At 32.4% G+C, this 24,023-nt stretch overlaps 1 protein-coding gene across 1 annotated transcript in view; it reads left to right on the top strand.

The window, feature by feature from the left end:
* Window positions 1–24,023, top strand: part of VPS50 (VPS50 subunit of EARP/GARPII complex) — a 109,767-nt gene that overhangs the window by 55,773 nt on the left and 29,971 nt on the right. The window contains exons 14-20 of the mRNA XM_012779642.3: window positions 2,806–2,897; window positions 5,469–5,563; window positions 5,872–5,970; window positions 10,300–10,390; window positions 12,782–12,958; window positions 16,093–16,211; window positions 18,426–18,532. Coding sequence (XP_012635096.1) covers window positions 2,806–2,897; window positions 5,469–5,563; window positions 5,872–5,970; window positions 10,300–10,390; window positions 12,782–12,958; window positions 16,093–16,211; window positions 18,426–18,532 — 780 coding nt within the window. The remainder of the gene's footprint in view (window positions 1–2,805; window positions 2,898–5,468; window positions 5,564–5,871; window positions 5,971–10,299; window positions 10,391–12,781; window positions 12,959–16,092; window positions 16,212–18,425; window positions 18,533–24,023) is intronic.

The raw sequence follows: 24,023 nt of genomic DNA, 5'->3' as shown, positions 1-24,023 counted from the left end.
AGGGGGGGAGCAGGCATGCGTTTAGGTTTTCAGAGACTATAGTATCTGTAGGTTAAATCTTCAGCAAAGTAGTTCAGCTACTCTAGAAGCTCCATTTCCTTTGGGGATTACCTGGGCCAAAGGAATTTTCAAGTGGCAGATAGTACTAGTTTCTAGGAGTGTGTGCTGAGGGCCTTAGGGCTGAATTACTGGGAAAGAGTTTTTTTTTTTTTAATATTTCTTTAATATAATTAGTTACAAAGTAGGTAAGACATTGATATGTCCAAATTTACTTTGAAATTAATGTTAGATGTTCAATATTAATCTATTTTGCTATTTTCAAGTTGGAGTAATAATGCTAGATTCTGAGAATTAATAATTATATTAATACTTTCCATCCTGAAAATACTGCATTTTTTTTCATTAAAAAATGTTTTAAAATCTTCGTATTTGCATGGAAAATACAACTTTAAATGACCATGATATATAGTTAGCTAAATAATAAAAACAAGTCTTTGAGAAATTATGTTCACTAGGTATTCTATTTAAATTGCTTCATTTGCATAATTATATGTCTTAAGTAATTATCCTTGAACAGTAGCTAACATTAAGTATTCAAAATAGTTTTAAAGCGATAAAAGCTTGATTTCTGTTATTAGGTGGGTGGAGGAAACACCCAAACCTCACTGATTAAACATAAGATTTTGGTAGCTTGGAAGAGATAAATTTAATCTTTGTCTTGACTCATAAGAAGCTCATAGATATAGAAATCAAAAATAAGAGAGAAAAATTTTATGGATGAATTTCACTCATGTAGAAATATTATTGAGGATGGTAAAAGAAGGGAGAGAAAGAGGAGAAAGCAGAAAGAGGGATGAGCACTCAGCCTGGATTCCAGGCCAGACTGGTTTTACCCAACCCTAATACTCTTCTTACCCCAGTACTCTATCTGGGAGTGTAGGCTTTGTAATCTGAGGGCCTTGCTTCAAGTTTTCACTGCTGTTTACCAAAGGTGAGAACTTGAGGAAATTGCATCATCTTTTCCAGTCTTCAGTGTGTTTCTTAGAATGGTAGGCTAGAAAACAAATGAAACCCCCCGTAGAGTAGTAACTCATCTACTTGGCTGGGTTGCTATAAAGTTTAGAGAGAGAGAGAAAAAAAAAGTTTAGAGAGAATGTAAGGTGCTTACATGGTGGTAGTTAATATCATGAAAGGAAATGGATCCATAGATAATTATACTAATGAGTGATGTTGGTAGGGCCTTTTTTTTTTTTTTTAATCTCTGGTTACTTAGAGATTTAAAATCTTAAAGATTAGAGATTTTAAAAATCTTTTAAAAGATTTTAAAGATTTTAAAATTTTTAAAATCTTTAAATCTTAGAGATTTAAGAGACTTTTTAAATCTCTGGTTACTGGTGACTTTCCTGAACTCACTAGATTGCAGTTTTCCAAAAGTTTTGGCAACCTTTATATTTTTTCTAGATGTGGATACTTAAAACATTTCATCAATTCTTTTTTTCTTTTCTAGTACCTTATTTAAAAGGAAAAGTTTAGAATAGAATTAACACATACTTTAGAGGTAAGAATTTAGGGGACATTATCTATATTTTCATCATGGTGAAGTTTGCTTTTTGTTATAGGCCGATAGTTTACAATCATCTGAGTACTGAGTCAAACTTAAAATTCCATTGGAGCCTTATATACTTAGTCCTCTTTAGTAAAATTCCTTGACTCTAATATGTATATTTTATGAATATTCAGGTAGTCTTATTAGTCTAACAGTAAGTCGATAGAATCTAGGACTCTAAAAAGTTACTTGTTCACCTGAAATGAATCCTTTCATATTCGTATTCAGGAATTAAATTGTAAGAATCAGTCATTTGAAAATTATTTTTCACAGAACTTCATAAAACTGAAGAGGACTCTAGAATTCATCTGCTATAGCTCTGCATTGATAATATTTGGTACTATTTGGTATCCTTACACTTCAGTGTTCTAAAATAAAACTCCAAAGCTGTCATTTAGATGTGCTGTCATAGGCTGCTGGGTCCCTAGCAGCCATATACCATGCATATAATGAGGCTTAAGCTCTGGGAATGCTCAGAGGTAAACTAGTCATGTATCTGGTGCCTGGCACGTGTGAGGGCCTTTTACTAGTTCTCAGAGGACACCCTACTAGCTTAAAAGGAGATGATAACATACTCACCCATTTGTTCCATACAGGTTATTCACACAAAGGTATAATCTTTTTAATATAAATGTGTATATGTATTTTCAGTTGTTTTTAGAGGAGGATTTGTTATGAGGCAGATCAATGATCTTACCTACTGAACTTGACATTGTTAGCTTATTTATCTGGAATGGATAAAACTATGTATATCATGAGAAATATAAAATATAAATGGATGTATCATGACCTCACTGCCCAAGCAGTTGTCAATCTGTACTCTTATTAGCATGCATGTTGATAATTGGGTTAATTGGCCCTATAATGCCCTGGCAGCCTGTTACATGGTGTTGCAGTATGCAATATATGGACATTAAGAACCTAGTCTCTGGGACCACACTGACTGAATTGGAATCCCAGCTCCAATCACATGAACTGAGTGGTCTTTGGCGCATTTAGCATTTCATGGCCTAAGTTTATCTAACCAAATGGGTTTAATCCTAATAGCTGTTTTTTTAAATATTGCTTTGACTCTATAAATATTGAACATATTTTTGGTATCTTACATAGGCTCATAGCATATGAGAGGTCAAACATATTATTTGGAAAACAAAAACACATTAAAGTAAGTCTAAAAATGTGTACCATCTTTTTTTCAGAAGGAACTAGTATGATGGGTACTGAAGAAACTAATTTTGATCGTGGCTATGTAAAAAAGAAGTTAGAGCATGGACTTACACGAATATGGCAGGTTTGGTTTTTTAAAATTATTTTTTCACAGAAACAATAGAAACCTTTCATGTCAAAGTTGTTTTTAGAAATTGAGTTTTGAAATTTTCTATATTTATATTCTTTGCAGATTTAATCATGTGTTTTTCTTTGGAAAAAGGCTATCATTTAATTTAATTTCTGTAATGTAGTTGGCAGTTATATTGGACTATAAGTATGTAGGGAAAAAAAAGTCTTTTTATTTGAAAATCTCCATTGGAAATAATTTAATTAATACATTCTTTGATTATATTTTTGTTTTAGAGACTTAGCAAATTTTTGCTTTCCTGAAGAAATGTATGCCTTCTTATTGAGCTGTTCTGTTTATTTTTATTTCATTTATTTGTGTTTTCTTAATTTCCTTTTCTATTAATTTTAGTAAAGGAATAACTAAGTAGGTTACATACATCGGTTAGAATCTAGTATGGAATAAAAGGTTTTTTCTCAGCCAATGATCTTTCTGCCCTGAAGAATCTTAAATGCTTATTGGTTGAATATATCTGTTTTTCATCTCTTTGGGATGCTAAAACAAAATACCCTAGACTGGGTAGCTTATAAGCAACAGAAGTTTATTTCTCAGAGTTCTAGAGGCTGGAAGCTGGAGATCAGGGTGACAGCATGGTTGGGATCTGGTGAGACCTCGCTTCCTGATTCATAGATGCCTTATTTCTGTATCGTCACGTGGTAGAAGAGATGAGGAAGCTTTCTGGGGTCCCTTTTAGTGTAAAAATGTGTTCCTTTTTTTATTTGAGAGAGAATTTATCTTCTAGTTAGAAAAGTTGAATGTTTAAAAATTAAGTATTGTAGTTTGTTTGGTGAATCATTTGTTTGTGATTTTTGCTCAATTTGTTTCATAGATTCTAATGACTTGTGATAATGACTAATCATTTGTTATTGTTTGAGTCTTGTTTCCATTTGTTTTATTTTCAATATGTAGATGGTTAGCATTTTTATGAGGCCAAATATTGACCTTTTTTTTTTGTGAGTTCTCAATGCTACATTTATTGTTAAAATGTTCTTTCCTAGGTAAAGCTCAGCTAAATATTCATCTGATAATTATAAATATTCATGTAAACTTGATATTGTTATGTTCTTAATAACTAGAGTACTGTCTGGAACACCTAATACTCAGAGACTATTTTTGCTTTATTGAAGTAATCTATAATTTCTAATTTTATGTTTTTGAAAAGATACAAAAGCATTTAATCCATTTTAAATTTCTTTTGATACATGATGTGAAGAGAAAATTTTTTCTCCCAAATCTAGTCAGTTTTCCCTTCACTGCTTACTGGATAATCCTTTTTACCCGCCTTTTCATTTATGATACCTCATTGTTGTAAGGTGCAATGAAAATAGAAGACTGAGGGAAGACAGACCTGGGTTCAGTGCTTAGCTTTGTCCTTCACTGGGCATGTGAGCTTTGGTGTCACCTCTTTTTAGTGTCTCTTCTTCTAGAGAGATAATAGATGCTTGTTCAATAGGGCTGTTGCAGGATTAAAGATAATATGTAAAGTTCTTGGCATAATGCTTGACATAGAGTAAATAATCAGAAAATAGGAGTTTTTACTACTGTTTATTAAGCCATTTTATGCCCACACACACTCTCTTCTGTGTTATTTGTCTTAGTCTATTGATTTCTCTGTATATTGTTACTAACATATTGCTAGCATTTTTAAAAATAGTTTTTTATATATTTAAAATAGATAGTACAAGTCTTCCAACATTACTCATAACTTTTACTTCATCTCTTCAAAGCTTTATTTTTTAAAAAGCTGTTATTGCCTCTTATTCTTTTAGGTGAATTTTAGAGTGATTGTTCAGAAGAAAGGATTTTTTTATGGTTTTGGTTTAAATTTCATAGAACCTGTAGGTTAATTTGGGAAAATTGACATATTTACACTAGTAACCCATCCAGTCCCATAACTCTCAATTTAGTACAATTTATTTTCAGATTTCTTTTTGTATCTCATTAGAGTTGTTAGCTTTTTCTTAGCGGTCTGACATTTCTTATTAAGATTATTCCTAGTATGTTATATTTTTAATCTATTTTAAATGGAATCTCTCCATTTTAAGGTGCTATGATAGGGATACATGAAAGCTATCGATTTTTATATATTGTATTATACATAATCACTTAAGGTAGTTATCTTCTGATTTTTTTGAATTGATTATTCAACCAATTGATTATTATTTCTAACCAACCAAACCATGCATAAATAATAATGAGTTTTAGTCTCATATCCAGCATGAGGATATAATTTTACTTACCTTATGTGTGTGGGTATGTGTATGTGTGTTTTACATTGGCTAGAAATTTATAGGACTGTTAAATTATAGTGATGATTGTGACCATTACTATTTTCTATCTGGTATTTGTTAGATTGTATTTATTATATCACCCTTGAAGATGTTGGCTGTTGGCCTAAATAGATATTCTTTAACAGTTAAGAATATATTCCTGTCTCATTTTAATCTGTAACTATAGAATAAATGGTTCTGAAAACTTATTTTCTATATTTTGGCTTATTTGAAATTTTTTTTTTTTGTCTTACAGGATGTTCAGCTAAAAGTAAAAACCTATTTACTTGGAACTGATTTGTCTATATTTAAATATGATGATTTCATCTTTGTTTTGGATATAATAAGCAGGTAGTGTTTGACATCTTATTTTTTAGTTTGATTCATTCAACCATTGTAATCAAAGAAGTCATGAGTGAATTATATATAGCCAGAGAAAAGAGATAATCATGCATTCATAAGCTAATTGCTGCTGGGTTTGTCTGTTTAAATATTTCTGCCTTTTGGATATTTGTAAACCATAATGGATTTTGTGATCTTTAGAATTTTTTCAAATATCCACATTTTTATGATTTGTTATCCTTGAAGAAAGAGAACCTGGACTTCTTTTTCTCTTTAAGGGTATTGCTGAAATTTGCATAACCTTTCTATCCAACTAGGTTGATGCAAGTTGGAGAAGAATTTTGTGGTAGCAAGTCTGAAGTTTTGCAAGAGTCCATTAGAAAACAAAGTGTCAATTATTTTAAGAACTACCACAGGTAAGAATGCCAATAAAATATGAATAAACTTATTTAGGTAATGAGAATACTTTTTTCTAATGTTTAATCTTTTAGCATTAGTTGAATTAAAACAATTACTTTTGAATTTGAATCAATATGTTCTTTGTAGCTTTTCTTGGGATGATTGAAGATTTTTTTTTTAACCAAAAATATGATAAAATGTTCTCATTACCTATTAATGGTAAATCTTAATATATTCTTTGGCACGTGGGGCTCAAAATATTGAAATAAATATTGAACTGATTTCTTTATGGGTAAAATATGATTACATCAGGGTTTATGGAAAGAATTTGGCCACTGTTCCATGCCTGCATATAAGGTATGAGCTAGTAAGGAAATTAACTAAGTGTGGTAGCACTCAGTGAGTGGCTTTTAGAGAGCAATCTGTCTTTTAAGACTAAGAAGGCTTTAGAGGAGGGGACATGATATTTAGAATCTAGCTACAAAGCCAAGGATGTGTACTACATTGCTTTGCAAAACAATCACTGCTAACTTTTAAAAGAGTGACTAGGAATGGTTTTGGGAGTGGAGAAATGTGGGAAAGAATACTCATATAGCAATGTGATTGTATGCTTAAAGTGATCAAAGAAGAAATCATATAGAAAATATTTTAAACTGAATAATGATAAAAGTATGATATCAAAATTATGGGATAGTTAAAGCAGAGGGATGAATTTCTAGTTTTAAATACATTTTTTGGAAAAGAATAAATTTAAAAATCAATGCTGTAAACTTCTATTTCTAGAAGTTACAAAAGGATAACAAATCAAGCCAAGAGACATAAGGGGAAGAAAATTGTAAGAATAAAAATCAATAAAATAAAAAGCAAATGTATAACAGAAAGAAATCTACGAAGGTAGTAACAAGACTGAGCAAGAAAAAGAAAGAAGCCGGGCGTGGTGGCTCACACCTGTAATCCTAGCACTTTGGGAGGCCGAGGCGGGTGGATTGCTCAAGGTCAGGAGTTCGAAACCAGCCTGAGCGAGACCCCGTCTCTACCAAAAATAGAAAGAAATTAATTGACCAACTAAAAATATATATACAAAAAATTAGCCGGGCATGGTGGGGCATGCCTGTAGTCCCAGCTACTCGGGAGGCTGAGGCAATAGGATCGCTGAGCCCCGGAGATTGAGGTTGCTGTGAGCTAGGCTGACGCCATGGCACTCACTCTAGCCTGGGCAACAAAGTGAGACTCTGTCTCAAAAGAAAAAAAAAAGAAAAAGAAAGAAAACAAATTATTAATATCAGTAGTTTAAAAGAAGATACTTATAGGTCCTACAGACATTAACATGATAATAAGATGATTAAATTCCATATAAAACCAAACATATTTAGTTGGCAAAATAAAATACAGAAAATGTGAATAGTCATATACTTATTAAAGAAATAATATGTGGGCTTTAAAACATTTCCACAAAGAAATCTTCATGCCTGCTGGTGTCACTGGGAAATCCCATTAAATATTTGAAGGAGAAAATAATACCAATACAAACTCTTTCATAGAATAGAGAAAGAGGGAATGCATCACAGCGTATTTTATAAGGCTAGCATAACACTGGTACCAAAGTTTAAGAAGTACATTATTATAGGAAAGGAAAGAAAAATTATAGGCTAGTATCTCATAAGAACATAGCAAAAATACTAAACAAAATTTTTGCATATTAAATCTAGTGGTACCTAAAAAGGATAACACGTCATGAATAGATAAGGTTTATTACAAGAGAGCACGGTTGGCTAAACATTAAAAAAATTAATAAATTTGATTTACCAGTTGACAGAATCTAAGAAAAATACCATAATTATTATCTTAGTAGATGAAGAAAAAAATTTGATAAAAATTCTACTCCAGTTTATGATTTTAAGAAATTATGATTTTGTGCAATTTTTACCTTCATTTTAATCATGTGCTTATATTTAAAGTGTGCCTCTTGTAAACAGCATATAGTTTTGCCCTTATTTTATTGTTGTTGATGTTCTTTTTAAATCCAGTCAAATAATTTTTGTGTTTTAATTGAACTGTTTATTTACATTTATTTATTGGCATAGTTTTAAACCCATCATATTGCTGTTTGATTTGTGAAAGTGTTACGCTTTTCTCTTTCATTTTTGTTTTTCTGTTTTCTTTTGGATTGATCATGTATATTTTTAATTTTTATATCATGTTTTTTCTCCTTGGTGTTTTAAAAATATATTTTTGTAGTGGTTAAACCACATCAGTGTTTGAATATGCATTATGTTCTATTGTAGTCTACCTTAGGTTAGTATACTTCCAGAATAATGCAAGAACCAACTTTGTAACTGCATTTACCTTCTTGTACCCTTTTGGTGTTTTTGTCATGTACTTTTACTATATATAGTATTTCATATATGCTTTTTTGTGCTTAGGGTTGACTGAATTTCAGTCTATGAATTGGTATCTTTTATCACTGTGTTAGTTTTATATTATTGTGTAATAAATACCACAAACCAGTCTGGAAGAGGCAAGTAGTGGGTTATTTCCAAGAGCCTCTAGAGAGATTATAGTCCTGCCAATACCTTGATTTCAACCTAGTGATGCTGATTTTTGTACTTCTGACCTCCAGAACTATAAGAGAATAATACATTTCTGTTGTTTGAAGTCACCCAGTTTGTGGTAATTTATTACGGAGTCACAAGAAACTAATAATGTGGGAATTGCTGGGTTCTGTGGTAACTCTATGTTTAGCATTTTGAGGAGCTGTCAAACTGTTTTCCAAAGTAGTTGCACATTTTACATTCCTACCAGTGTTGTATTAGGGTTCCAACTTCTCCAAAATCTTGTCAATACTTGTTAATGTCTGTCTCTTTGATTATCCTAGTAGGTGTGAAGTGGTATCTTACTATGGTTTGGATTTTCATTTGCCTAATGACTAATGATGTTCAGCATCTTTTTATGTGCTTATTGGCCATTTGTATATCTTTGCAGAAGTATCTCTTCAAAGCTTTTGCCTATTTTTTTAATTGGGTTACTGGTGTTGAGTTGTAAAGTTTTAGTTTTAGTTCTTAACATTGGATCACAGATTCATTTGTGTTAATTTTTGTATATGATATGAAGTATGGACACATTCACCTTTGGGAATTCTTGGCTATTACCTCTTCAAATATTGCTTCTGCTCATTCTATATCCTCTCCATACAATTGCACGCACTCTAAATGTTTTGATTGTCTCGCATATTTCTTATGATCTTTTCTGTTTTCTTCCTTCTTTTTCAATTTGTGCTTCAGTTTGGATATTTTCTATTGATCTTTGAGTTCATTAACTCTGTCTTCAGCTACCTCTAGTCTACTGTTTTACTTACTCTATCGATTTTTAATTGGAGGTATTATATTTTCAGTTCTGGAATGTCTATTTGATTCTTTTTTTGTTTGTTTTTATTGCAGTTATTTGAAATCCTCTTTTCTATCCATTTCATATATCTTTTTCTCTATTTCATTTAATTTATAATAATTATCTTAAAGTTCTTATCTGTTAACTCCATTATTTGGAGCAATTCCTGGTTTTTACAGATTCATCTATTTATTGCTTCTTTATTTTAGACATCATGGATTTTTAAAAAATCTAGATTTTGCTTTTAGTTAGTATAGTATTAACAGCATGTAGTAGGAAGGGGAGGAGTGGGGCAAGCACCAGCTCTTTTTTCAACTGGGAGTAATGATTTGTTTCCTGGGACTGCTTCTATAATGGCTGATTATTCAAGATAGACAGTCAGAATAATAGCATTAAAAGAGAGATCAGTTTGACATAAGCGATTAGTGGAATGTTGGGTATATACGTGCTTTACCTGCTAATTTAATGTGCAAATGCTCTGTGGAGATAGGCACTGAGCTAAATATCTTCAGTGAGTGATAATTATCTTGATGTTGTGACTTAGTATATATGGTTAGGATCGATGCTATTTAGCATCAAGTATTTATTAATATTTATGATCTCATATAGTTTATAAAGTATTTGTGTTTTGAAATTGATATATGATTAGCTAGAGATGTTTTAAGTGCTTGAGTTAGTGACAAGCTTTTAGTTTAGTCCCCTAAGAAAAATGTCATTTCCTACACATTCATCATTTCATTCACAAGAAAAATTTTCAGAGTTCAGTAAATATTTGAGTGTCTTTCTCTTAAGGATGATAAGATACTAACAAAAACATTAGTGTATTATTCTAAATAGGTTCTCAAAGTTGATTATGATCATGATGATAATCCTATATTGTTTGTATTGTACTTTATTTCCTCAATTCTTGTGTACAGTGTACTTTTCTTCTTATTGGAGTATTCATTTTCTTTTTTATTAAGAACACGGCTCGATGAACTGAGAATGTTCTTAGAGAACGAGACTTGGGAACTTTGTCCAGTTAAGTCAAATTTCAGCATCTTGCAACTTCACGTAAGTTTTTCTTAAGAACAAAGAAATCTGTTTTGTAGACATCTGTTTATTTAAATAAAAAATCTACAGATATATGAAAGCATTTACAAAATAATTAGATTAAGTACAGTGCCTTATCTTCCTTCCTTGGAAGTCATTAATAGTAAGCCTCTTTTACAAGAGTGATCCTTTTATGGATCTGAAAATCTCTTTTTACAAAATTCAGTTTACACACTTCAGGAAAGCTCTTTTATTTAATAAGTCATAGTTAAAATGATTTTTTTGTTTGAATTCAGAAGAGGGCCTATTGCTATATTAAAATTTTGCAGAAAATTAATCAGTTATGTCTTGCAACTGTTTAATAAAAATGCTTATTAATATTTGTAGAATTATTGGTCAATTCTTAAAGGGATAATAGGTTATTAATTTGTGCTGCAATTCATAAATTTGCCTATAATGAGAAAATGCCTCAGAAATAGAAGAGGCACTTATAAAAATACTCTTAACTAATTTTAATGAGTTAATTGAGTCTTCGAATCCTTATCGAATAAGCAATCTGTGAAAAAGTCTTTAAATTGGTTTGATTTTTCCCTTGATTGAAACACATTGTAGATAAAAATTCCTGTGTGAAAGATTGTGTTCTACAAATGCCAAACATCAAAGTGCTGTGCATTTACTTAAATCCCTGTACAATGTGTGTGTGTTTTTGCCTTTGGAAGGAATGGCTTTCTAGAAGCAATTTTCTTATTATGGATGAATATAAAGAATACATAATTTGAAGTTTTTTGATAGGGATTGTTTTTATGCTCATACTGTGTAATAGCTTATTTCTTTTCCAGTTCTATCATATTGCTTTCCTAATATGGAAATAAAAAAATACTGGAACATGTTGATTAATAAGTGCTTTAAAGACACCAAAATTAACATTAATTTTAACTAGCACTAACAAAGTAATTATTTAACATTAAATTAACCTACAATTTAAGAATTCTGAAAGAATTAAGATAATTACTTAACATTATTTAAATTCTAAGTTTAACATTAATTTTAGAATATCTATTTAAATAATTTTATTTGACTTTTTATTTAACCATCAAATTATGTGTATGTGTTGGCTCACAAACTTGGTGTAATTATAAGACAACTTTTTTTTTTAAAGGCACTTTGAAATGTTCACATCCAGGTGAGCATTATCTCCTTTAAAGCTGTTACCTTGAAAATTATTCACAACCTAGCATTCACTTGACACATGTATTTCGGTGGATATGGTTTTTAAAACATTTGTCTCATTAATTATATTTACCACTTATTTAGAATTATAAAAATAATAGCATGATTGCTAGGCATTAATGTTAGACCTTATTTAATGTGTAGTCAAATTTTCAAAAGAAAACACACACATATGATATTTAATACAATATGTCAAAGACCTTTTAAGAACTTAAGAGTACCTTTTAAGTATCATTGAATATGAAAAAATTTAATTTAGGGATTATTCTTTTTAGATATAAGAAAAATGTTTATTAAATTTTGTGATAAATTATCAAATGAAGAGCTTTGTAATTCAAAGGAACTTTAGAGGATTATTTCAGCTTTTCCTCTGACTAGCTGTGTGATCTTGAACTTGGCACTGAATCCCTTCAGACTGCCTCAGTTTCCTCGTCTGTCTAGTGGATGGTTTGGCCCAGATGTTATAACTCTTTAGCTTTAGCATTTATAGGTCTCTCAATATACATTGAACATCTATTTTACAGATTAGGAAATTGAGGCATAAAGAAGCCAGATGACACTGCTAACATTTATGTAGAAAATTAATAGAATGTAATGGGTTAATAGCAGCTAGGAGAAGAAGACCTGCCTCAGCCATGTGTGTTTACGTTGTCTGCTTCTTGGTAAAGAAAAGTGAATGAAAGTTTATAGCCATCAATATAACAAAGAAAGACATATACTCATGCTTTGTTTTTGATGTATTTGTAGAGACTATCTTAAATGGTGCAAGCATATAAGTAAACAAGGTGCTTGGCTTAACAACAATTAGTTTTTATAAATGATTTTATTGTTTAAAATTGTACTGTATTGGGACTTTTGCTATCTGAAAATTTTTAGAAGATGTTCATATTTCTTAAGTTATTTAAAAAATTTTTCTGTGCAGTACCTTATGATAAGTCAAAAGTAGCTTGATGCAGATAACACTGTTTTAAGTGATATCATTGACTGAGTTGTCTTTAGAAAAACCTTTAAACATGTTATTTCCAAATTTATACTTTCAGGCAGCTTGAAAGATTTAAAAGTGAATAACTGAAGATGAGCATTTTTTTTCTACTAACTACATTTACATTGATGGAATATGTTTATGTGCTTGAATTTTATTGTTGTTGTTCAAAGGTATCTGGCTCCTTTTTTGATGTCTAGGAATTTAAATTCATGGAACAATCTCGTTCCCCATCCGTTTCACCTAGTAAGCAGCCAGTCTCAACTTCTTCAAAAACAGTGACCTTGTTCGAGCAGTATTGTAGTGGTGGGAATCCATTTGAAATTCAGGCCAACCACAAAGATGAAGAAACGGAAGATGTGTTGGCTTCTAATGGGGTACGTGGTGTTTTAAAAACATATTGTGAAATATGAGAATTCTTTATTTAAATATAGTCTACTCAGTAAGAAAGGTAGTTACTGGGTTTACTTATCTATCTGCTATCCCTCTTCCTACCTGTATACTTAATGTACCTATATGATATTACTCATATAGATAATGACTTTACAATATGCTTTGTTCACATTGTCCTCTTGAGCAATAAATTTGCCTTTATGTTCTTATTAGATTATGTTCTTATCAGATTACTAATGGAGTAGTAGTTTCTTCACTGAATATTTATATGATTTATTGTATAGACAGATGGGCGAGTGAATATTTATTTACACTTTTTCTTGACTCCATTCCTGGGTAACTAAGTGAGTCATTTTGTTTCATGTCCCTTTATCTAAGAGAGGGTATTTGTCTTGCTTAGTTGCCTGGCAGGGACGTTTTTAGGATTTAAAAGTACAATGTTTTAACATTTTCAGTTGCTCAAAAACAATGTTAACTAGAGGAAGTGCGAGTTAGTGGAAAGAGTTTGAAGGCAAACTATCATCTTTATTATTTATTAGCTGTGTGGCCCTTGACAAATTATTTTAATTTTGTGATCTTCATTCTCCCCATGTTTATAGTGAGGGAAATGCTTGCTTTATAGTTACCTGTAGGATGTTTTCACAATATTTCATTTGGCCTGTGATGTTTGATGGGTTCTTCTGGTCTTCATAATTTCCAGAGTGACCCAGTATGACTTTTAATTTAGATTTGATGAAGCTGAAGTAAAAACTGTTCAGATCTAACAAAAATCTGTTGAATTTTTCTCTATATTTTAGTTTTAGCATTTCTTTTTTGTTTAGTGAATATATATATTTTTTAAAATACTGCCATGAAAATATACCACTGTCATGTTTTATCATGAAGTTTAAATTATTTCATAGTAAGCCATATTTAAAATGATGCTTAGTGATTCTGTAACATTTTACCTCTATGAAATAGACTACATACACTGAAAGGAATTAAAAGTCATTCCAATTATTTTGAAATATTACCCCTGTAATTGTGATTTGTTAATTAAAACTTACATAGCATTTAATTCTCATTATTTGTGACAGCATATTCTGTAAAATTGCCACGAACACTGAATTAGCAAATACTGAACCATTGCTCCTACAGGAAATAATACGATTAGGTTCCTGTGAACCTCTGGTCACAATGTTTTTATTAACCTGTCAATATATAACCTTGTTTTATGTGTGTTTCTGCTTAAAGCCACGTTGTTTAGTATATCCTGTTGATTCATCGACATTGAACTCATGGCCAGCAGCATTGTAACTCATGCCTAAATGAAACTTATCTAACACACATGCTTTCTTCATAAGGCACATCATAGCTACCTTGCATGTAAGGAACACTAGACAACACTCCAGCACTATGCTCAGGGCCCATTCTGAATAGCAAAATCACCAACAAAATGCACAAAAATACAAAATACGTGGCACTAAATAGACCTAAATGAAAAGGATACTTGTTTATAGTATGAGAGCTGAAACAAGAAGGCAGAGTGTCACCTTATTTGCCCTCAGCTATGGACGTGCACGTTGCTTGACTCAGTTTTCTTGCTGTTCTGCACATGTCCATGAATGACCACAAAAACATCATAAGCATTGACTTTGGAATTACAAATAAATTTTAGTGAGCAGGCAAATTAGCAGATATTGAATCCTCTGCTGTGGAATCACGAAATTCTGTTACTATTACTAGGAAACTCTAGTTTGTGTGGAATACCTTCTGCATGTCATCAGGATCACATTGTGTGTAAGTGTAGGAGAATGTCTGTAATGCTTGTTTGAAGTTATTAACTCATTGACTGCCACACTAGAAAAAAAATTTTTTCCCCTGGTGCCACAGTGTTGTTTGTTTGTTTTTTTTTTTTTTTTTTTTACGAAAATAGAATAAAAACTTCGAAAACAAAACGATCCTTTCTAATTTCTAAAAATTGTGTTATTTTTATTGTGTTCTGTGTGTGAGCTATATGCAACTTGAAAAATGGTTTCCAAGGTGAAGAGATGTGAGTTACATATGCTTCACGAGGCGCCAGGCTCAAAACTAGCATGAGTTAAATACAACTCCCATGGCATTTAATGTTTTAATGTGTGATCTAATCTTTTCAGTCCTGAGAGTCAGAGTCTACATCTAAATATGGCCTGTCATAATGCTTTTCATTAATAGACTCTCAAAAAATAGTTGTTGAATTAGGGGACTAATTTCTTTCTATGTCATCATACAGTTGAGTTGGTTTCCTTAACTGTCATATGGGTATAAAACTTCCTCATAGAATTGTTTGTAGGATTAAATGAGATAATTCATGAAAGCACTTGGCACAGAACTTGATTAAAAACTCAATACATGTTAGCTATTATTTAATCATAGTAAGCTATAATTGATGATGGTGATAATGATAATGCTGCCACTGCTTCCTTTGTTATGTCTGGAGTCCACTGTCCTTTCCCATGCTGCCATTGGGCCATGGTGCTATAAAGATGATAAAAGTACTAAGAAGGCACTTTTCCTGTCGAGAGTAAATCCACTATTTTTGTCTTTGCTTTCAGTAGGTCCCTGGGTGCTAAGCCTAATTGTTAAAACTGCCCTTAGAATTAAATTCTTGTAATGAATTAGATAGCATGGGTGTGTGTGTTATATGTATTTATTGTCCTGAATTAATACTTACAGAGTGCCAGAATTGGATACTCAACCCCTTTTTAATGAATTAGCAAATTATAAATAAGTATGATGAAACCTCTGGGAGACTTTATGTAAAAAAGTCAAATGTACATTCTTTTCCTCTTTTTAGGTCTAGTGGGGGTGTTTGTTTTGTTTTTGTTTTGTTTTTGTATATGGAGGTTTTGATTTTGTTGGACATTTATAAGCTTTTGTAAGAATAACATTTTTTATCTTCCTTTTGAGTTGACTAAAGTAGGGCGATGAAGAAGAAAATGGAAGGATAATATTCTTGGTAGCAAAGTTAAAGCTAAATTATTAAGAATTTTCTTATATTTAGCTATTTCTTATAAAATTGAGTACTGTTCTTGTGTTGAAAAACCTCAAGAAAGGTTTCTCTTTCTACCCGTTGTCAAATACCCTATGTTCTTTTCAGTATGAATCTGACGAACAAGAAAAGAGTGCCTATCAGGAATATGACAGTGACAGTGATGTTCCTGAGGAACTCAAACGAGATTATGTGGATGAGCAGACAGGCGACGCTCCTGTGAAAAGGTAATCATTCTTACGTTGTGTGGTATTTAGCATTTCGTCTTGTACTAAACCGTATCATAGGATTTCATTTGAAGGTTAAGAAAAAACAATAATCAAAAATTAAATGTTTCTGTGACGGAAGTTTATGTTTTAAAAAATGATTTTTACAAGCCTAAAAATGTAGATTTTTCCTTCCATAATAGTGAATTTTGAGGAAAAATAAAATAGTCATATGAAAAGGTCCATTTAGCAAAAACCTTTAGTGGCATTTTACAAATCAATTCATTTAACTGTGAGTTTGGATTTTTATTGTGTCCAAAAAAAGTCACTGGTTTGTCCATTTAAAATTTTTTAAATGGCTATATAAGAGCAGTTTCAAAGTCGCTTTTCTTTCGATTTTTATAGCTTATTTGACATGCTTTTTGCAGCAACATTCTGATTCCTTTTTTATGGTGTCACAAAGTTAAATAGTTATGTTTTCAAATCTTTTAAAAATTACTTTATTACCTGATGAAAATATTGAGTATAATCAATGAGCTTTTAATTTAGAGATGAACAGTTTTTCACAAGGAAAAAACTTTAGCTTTATAAAATGAATGCTGACTTCAGAGGCTTTACATATATCAGAAAACCTTAAGGAGGAAAGTGATAATTTGTTTTGTATGCAGAGTTCTTGTGTCAATCTAGTAAATACAGAAAGTCTCCACTTATTTTCCCAATGTCATTTGTGTTCACTATTTTAAACTTCTGTTAAGGTTCCTATTAGTGATTGAGCTTTGTTCTTTGCCAAACTGACCTCTTCAGAACTATTAATAATTACATTAGACTTCCTTTGTCACCTTCTTCTGATTAAATGGGACTGATTCTGGTGTGCTGAATGGAATTAAATACATGACTATCAGACATTTAGTGACCACAAATATACTTTCTTCTGAATGATAGGTTCAAGTATACTCTTCCCTACCCTCTAACCCAAGGTTCCTAGATAATACTTGATTAACTTGAAACCCTGACTGAAATAATTCTGTCCTTACAAGTAAACAATTCATGTGTTTGAGGATATTTTAATTGGGAAAATTTGTTTCGGTTGGTTTTTATGTATGATATTTAAATATCTACAGTTATGATCTATTATGAACTGAATAGAACTATTTTGTTGGTGGTCTTCATTAGGTATATTTTGGCCAAAAGGGAAGCGCTGTTTGAATTGAAATAAACAAGTAAAATAGTGTCTGCCAGTACATGTCTATATACCTCCATTTTTGGTAGGGTTACTGCAGACTCTTAAACTACTGTCTAACTTACCCCTAAGAAGTTTGAATTATGTGAATTAGTAACTGAAGCCAATCAGTTAATAGTTACTATCAATTCTAACTTTGAAGTGTCTCAAATTTATCAATTTTCTCATATTTGACCACTACCATTCTAGTTCATGCCAAAATTGTCTCTGTGCCAGATGGTTAAATCACTTCCCTCATCTTGGCCTCTTGTCTTCAGTCTTGCCCCCCTTTCAATCCATTCTTAGATATAAATCTAGATTTTTTTCTTAGATACAAATTTAACCATGCCATCTTCTTCATTAATGTTTTTAGTGGCTCATCACTGCATACTCCTTAAGCTTAATTGCCTTCAGTGATCTAGCCTTTATTTACCTTCCCTCCTTGTCACTTTTCCTCTGCCTACTTGTTCTACATGCTGGCATAGTGACCTCCTTGTACTTCTCTGGGCACACTTTATTCTCTTTGACCTCTGGCCCTGTTACATGCTGTCCTTTTTTTCCTGCATTTACCATAGAACTTCTACTTTTCTTTTTAATTTAATGCTGCCCCTCAACTCCAAACGCTGCCATCATATCCTATATTTAATGTAGATTTTAAGGAGAGCATTTTTCATGTTTATAAATTTTTGACATCAGGAAACATGTTACGTTTACATCTAGATGTATAATTTCCCTGGAAAATATGATTATTTAAAGTGATATAGCTTTTTACAGTGGTTAATAATGTCTTAGAATCAAAGAAATGCATTATGGTACATTACTTCTTTACTTATTTCTCTTCTCTCTGGACTGTAAATTCTCTAAGGACAAGAGGTTAATCTCTATATCCCTACCTGACAAATAAGAAGATTTTCAGTAAATAATTAACAAATGAAGGATAGAGCCTAAGCTGAATAATTTACTGGTTTATTATTGGCAACTCTAATTGTAATTCTGTTTTATTTTTCCATATTAAGTGTTTCTCGAGAAACCCTAAAAAGCAGGAAGAAATCAGATTACAGTCTAAATAAAGTGAATGCACCTATTTTAACAAATACAACACTGAATGTAATAAGACTTGTTGGTAAGTAGCTATATCTTTTATTTAAAAAAATATATATTATAGCAGTTAAATTAGTATATTTTGTTACTAAATGATTTTTACTTGGGGTTTCCATTGTATGATGGTGTCTTTCTTAGTGAGGGATTTAAGATTATCATATGTCAGTGCTTCTCATCTTAAATGTTCCAAATAGTATAATATTAATATTAATGTCAATTTCTCTTTTTCAGTTATTTATGTGTTAACTCTTTGTATCTTCCAATTTTTCTAAAATGTTTCAGTTAATATGTGCTGAAAAATTCTCTATGTAAGTTAGAAGTACACGTAGGATGATGATAGTACCAGTTTCACATATACACAATATTTTTCTACTTAATTATTTCATAGCTCTTTATAATCTTCCTGTCAGGCTGAGTGAGTAGTGATTCTCTGGCATTTTCAGACACAAGGGTTTTATAAGGTAAATGTTCATATAGGAAGTTTTGTTCTCATTACAGATAAGACTTTTAATGATGATTTAGTAGAAGGCAAACAACATGAAGAAATGCCATTTTAAATATTCAGGTTTGATAATGATGTGAATTTTTTAATGTGAGTATTTCAACATCTTATATCTCACAAATAGGTCTGTATATTTGACAAATAAGGAGATGTCATCTCACATTAATTTTTATCTATACCAATAAGGAATTTTAGTGGTTTTCTGTAAAAGTCTCTGTATTTTATTTATGCAGATGGTTTTTACCTGTTGCCTAGTTTGATTAATCTGAGCTCTGATAAAATGGTCTGTGTTCTTTAAGATAATTTAGAAATTTCATTAATGAATAGGATAAAATGTACAAAATGCTTTTTTAGGAGTCCTATTATCTTTAGAGCAAAAGTAGTTAATGATGAATTGAGAGGAAAAGAAAAGGTATACATTTTCATGACAAACAGAAAAATGACAGGTTCTAAAAAGCTATTCTGTGACTAATTATTGCCAGGGGAATTAGCTTTTCATCTTTATCCAAGATAGCTAACTGAACATAGTATCATGAATTACTCTTTAGAATTTATTGAATCAGAATTGGAAGGGTGCTGAGAGATCATTTGATATAAACTCCCACAAAATTTTCTTTCCATAATGCCTCTAATATGTGGTGACCATCTGGCCTTTGTTTTATGACTCATAGTCACCGGAAGCATATTAGTTTGCAAGACTACTCATTCTACCATTAGACTGATCTAATTGGTAGAAATCTCTTCCCTAGAGTAATCAAAATTTTTCTCTCTCTCTGTATTCTGTCTGTCTTGTTTCTGCCCTTAAAAGCAAAAAAAGTCTATGTTTTTTTTCCTCCTATTCTTCCATGTGGTCACTTTTCAGATACATATTAGTAGTTATCCTGTCCTTCCTTTCCTCATACCCTCACCCTCTATTCCATTTTTCAGGCTCAATGTGCTTAATTCATAGATCCTCAGTGGTAGAAATTCCAAGCCTTTAGGAATCCTTGTCCTCCTCCTTAGCCTTCTAGAGGTGGTAGTTTTTGGTGCCTGAACGCACTGATCAAGATATACTTTGATGTGGTCAGGTTTTGCTAGATTATGTTGAAGTAACAAACAACCATAATGTATCAGCAACTTTCACCCACAAGGTTTTATTTTTTACCCATGATACATATGGTCTCCTGGTCATCTGTAACTTTGCTCCGTGTGTCTTTTTATTCTGAGATGCAGGTTGAAAGAATAGCATCAATATGGAACATGAGGAGAAGAATAAGAGCCAAACCATGTTTTGCCTTTTTTTTTTTTTTTTGAGACAGAGTCTCGCTCAGTTGCCCTGGCTAGAGTGCTGTGGTGTCATCATGGCTCTGCAACCTCAAACTCCTGGGCTCAAATGTCCCTTGACTTCCTGTGACATGTCATGGCCAAAGCAAGTCAAGTTTGACAATGGATGGGAGAAGTGTGTTCCTGTTCCAGGAAGCACTGTAGTTGAGAGAGAGAGAAGTGGACAGAGATGTATAATGATCTTATAGGGAATTGGGGGCCGGAATGAGTGGAGCAGATAATTGGGAAAAAGAATATAACCAGCCACATCTAAGTAGTTTTTTATATTTTTTGTCTTATCCAGTTCAAAAGAAACTAAAGGTAGTCATGTTGTTTTTTAGTTTAAAAGGCATATATACATTAGAATCAAATCAAACAAAATATAAGACTAAAACAAAATTGAGGAGGGAGGACATCATATTTTATCATATCATAAATGCAAATCTTAACTTCATATCATATTATAAATGCAACATCAAATACAACTCTTCTTGGTAGGCATAAGGAAATTGAAGAAATAATGTGTTCTACAATTCTCATTATTTGAGAAAAGGATACTTGCCCTTATAATAATGCTAGAAATGAGCTCCTGGTACTAAATTCAGAAAATAGTAACAACAGATTCTCATATAAGGATTATTGAGCAACATAGTAGACATTGTTTTTTAATAGTATTTAAAAGTAGGGCACAGTTTTTAATAAAACCTTACTCCATGAAGAGAATCTGGTCATTGTAATTTCAGCCTCAACCATCCTCATATCTTTACTGGAGTTGCAATTAGGAAACAATGCTGAGTATAATAATTTAACTTGGCTGGGCGCAGTGGCTCACGCCTGTAATCCTAGCTCTCTGAGAGGCCGAGGCGGGCGATCGTTTGAGCTCGGGAGTTTGAAACCAACCTGAGCAAGAGCGAGACCCCGTCTCTACTATAAATAGAAAGAAATTAGTTGGCCAATTAATATATATAGAAAAAATTAGCCGGGCATGGTGGTGCATGCCTGTAGTCCCAGCTACTTGGGAGGCTGAGGCAGCAGGATTGCATGAGCCCAGGAGATTGAGGTTGCTGTGAGCTAGGCTGTCGCCATGGCACTCACTCTAGCCTGCGCAACAAAGCAAGACTCTGTCTCAAAAAGAAAAAAATAATAATTTAACTTTCTTCTCATTGAGGGTTCAGATTAGGTGCTGCCATTAATCCTCTCCCTATCCTCTGTAGACTTTTAGGCCTATCACTTTCTTCCTGGGATGTATTTGTCTTCAGTTTGTACATATTCATAAAACAGAACTTTAAGGAAACCATTCTCTCAGAGGTCTCCAACTTAGTGAAATGTACTGTTTTATCCTCTGTTGTTATTGCATAGAGGTACCTGAAGATTATACACTGACACAGGCAATGCCTCTTCTTACAAAGGGAGAAGTACAATTATGTAAATAAGATAAATTTTTGGTGCCTGGGAAGATGAAGGAACTAATTATTCAGTAGTTAGGAAACACATTTTAGAACATTAAATAAAGGCATATTCAAAATGTCTTTTTCAACTAATATTTACTTGGGAGATAATTAGGAGAGTTTAAACAAAAAATGTTAATGGGGTTTCCTTGCCCCCAGGTGGTACCTGAATCTATTAGAAAGGCTCAGGGAGGCTATCTACTAGTACAGAGGACTAAGCAGAACACTTGCTCTTGTAAAGAGAAAATCCTGTCAGCCTGATGATTTCCTGCAGACAGAGGCAGAGAAATTTTAGGGAATGTGTTTCCTCACTGAAACAGCCTTGGTAGTCAAGGTTCTCTCTCCTGGAGGCAGCTCTCACCTCAGCAGGTATGATAGGTTTGAGGAGTAGGAGGTAGGTTGCCAGAGCCGATGCTTGTAACAACAGAACCCACAACAACAAAGTTATTACTTTAGTAGCTAGAAAAATACACACTAGCACATGAATCAGCATTTCAAATGAAACTAGAATATGTACATCTAAGGAATATTTTTACGTAGTATGGCTGAGATGCAGCTTACGAAATGGGAGGGAAGATATCCACTCCTTCATTGGCACATTCTTTTTGGTGGGGCATTAATTTTATTTTATTACAGAATATTTTAAATTAAAAGGTAATGCATGAAAATGATTTTAAAAACCTGAGATGTAAGCAGAGCCCCTGGACTCCAAGTCTCCTTCCTCAGAGAACACTACCCATTTTCTCCTATGTTCTTTTGGAAATATTAGTATGCTTTCACAAGTATATATGTGTCTCCTCTCCCCTGATTTTTGTTGTTGTTTTTATTTCAGAAATTTTTTCATACTGTATGTACTGTTCTTTATCTGGCCTTTTTTTTTTTTTTTGTACTTGAAATATCTTAATGTTACACTTAAACTATCGTAAGATATTACATATCTTAGTATGTATATAACTCATTCTTTTTCATGGTCCTGTCGTATAGATGTGCCACAATTTATTTTATACATCCTCTATTTTTGAATATTTAGATTGTTTTGAGTCATTTGATACTTCAAATTTTCACAGCAAATACCCTTGAAGAAATATCTTTGTATATAAATGCAGCTCTAAGGTATGCTCCAAAAAATGCTTCCTCTAGCTGGATCAACATTTCCAGTTTTGATGGACATTCTCAATTTATCAATGAGATTACTAAAAAGCTTACTAAAGAGGTTCTGTTAGTTTACCCATTCACCAACAGTATTTGAGGGTATCTCTTTTTCCCAGTCTCTCAGCAACACTGTGTATTATCTAGCTTCATATGCTTGCCAGTCTGATTTGTTAAAAATAGCATCTCATTCAAAAATGTATTTAAATATGAGTGAGTTTAAGCATCTTATCATATGCTTAAAAGACATTCCTATTATTTGTGAACTACTTATTCATATCTATTGCCCTTCTTCCTTTTCCTTTTTTTTTTTTTTTAAAGAAATGAAATCTCACTCTGTTGCCCCAGCTGGAGTGCAGGGGTGTGATCATAGCTCACTGCACCCTCAAATGCTGGGCTCAAGTGATCCTTAGTAGCTGGGACTACAGGCATTTGCCACCATGCCTGGCTAATTTTTGTATTTTTTTTTTTTTTTTTTTTTTTGTAGAGAAGGGGTCTTGCTATGTTGCCCAGGCTAATTCTCGAACTCCTGGCCTCAAGTGATCCTCCACCTTGGCTTCCCAAAGTGCTAGGATTACAGGTGTGAACCACTGCACCTTGCCTCACTGCTCATTTTTCTATAATAAGGAAATGATATGTTTTAATTTCTACTCTAAGGAAACTATTTCTTTTTCTGCCTTGTGTATTACATTCATTCATTTTCAATCCAACAGATTTTTTTTTTGTTTGTCTTAAGCTGCTACTTTGTTTCAGGCACTCTGCTAGCTATTTGAGATAACAGTCATGAAGAAGACATAGTCTTTGTACTTAAGGAGGATAACATAGAAAATAACATACAAAAGAAAAAATTTACAACAATGTGGTGTTGTGAGTGTAAATAAGCAGAAAAGAGGCAGAGGAAAAGGATGATTAACTTTCCTTTTTGGTTAGCAGGTGAGAGGCTGACACCCTAGTTGAGTTTGAAAGATGAATAGGTGCTCATAAATGAAGAAGTTGATAAAGGCATTCTGGATAGAAAGAACAACATATGCAAGACAATGTATTCAGAGAACCACAGCAATTTAGTTTGTTGGCATGTGAAAAATGATGAGGGCTGGAGGTGGAAGCAGTGG

Source organism: Microcebus murinus, chromosome 9, assembly GCF_040939455.1.
Source record: "Microcebus murinus isolate Inina chromosome 9, M.murinus_Inina_mat1.0, whole genome shotgun sequence".
Classification (NCBI taxonomy): Eukaryota; Metazoa; Chordata; class Mammalia; order Primates; family Cheirogaleidae; genus Microcebus; species Microcebus murinus.
The sequence above is the reverse complement of the archived record's forward strand: the minus strand, read 5'-3'. Positions and strand labels throughout refer to the sequence as shown.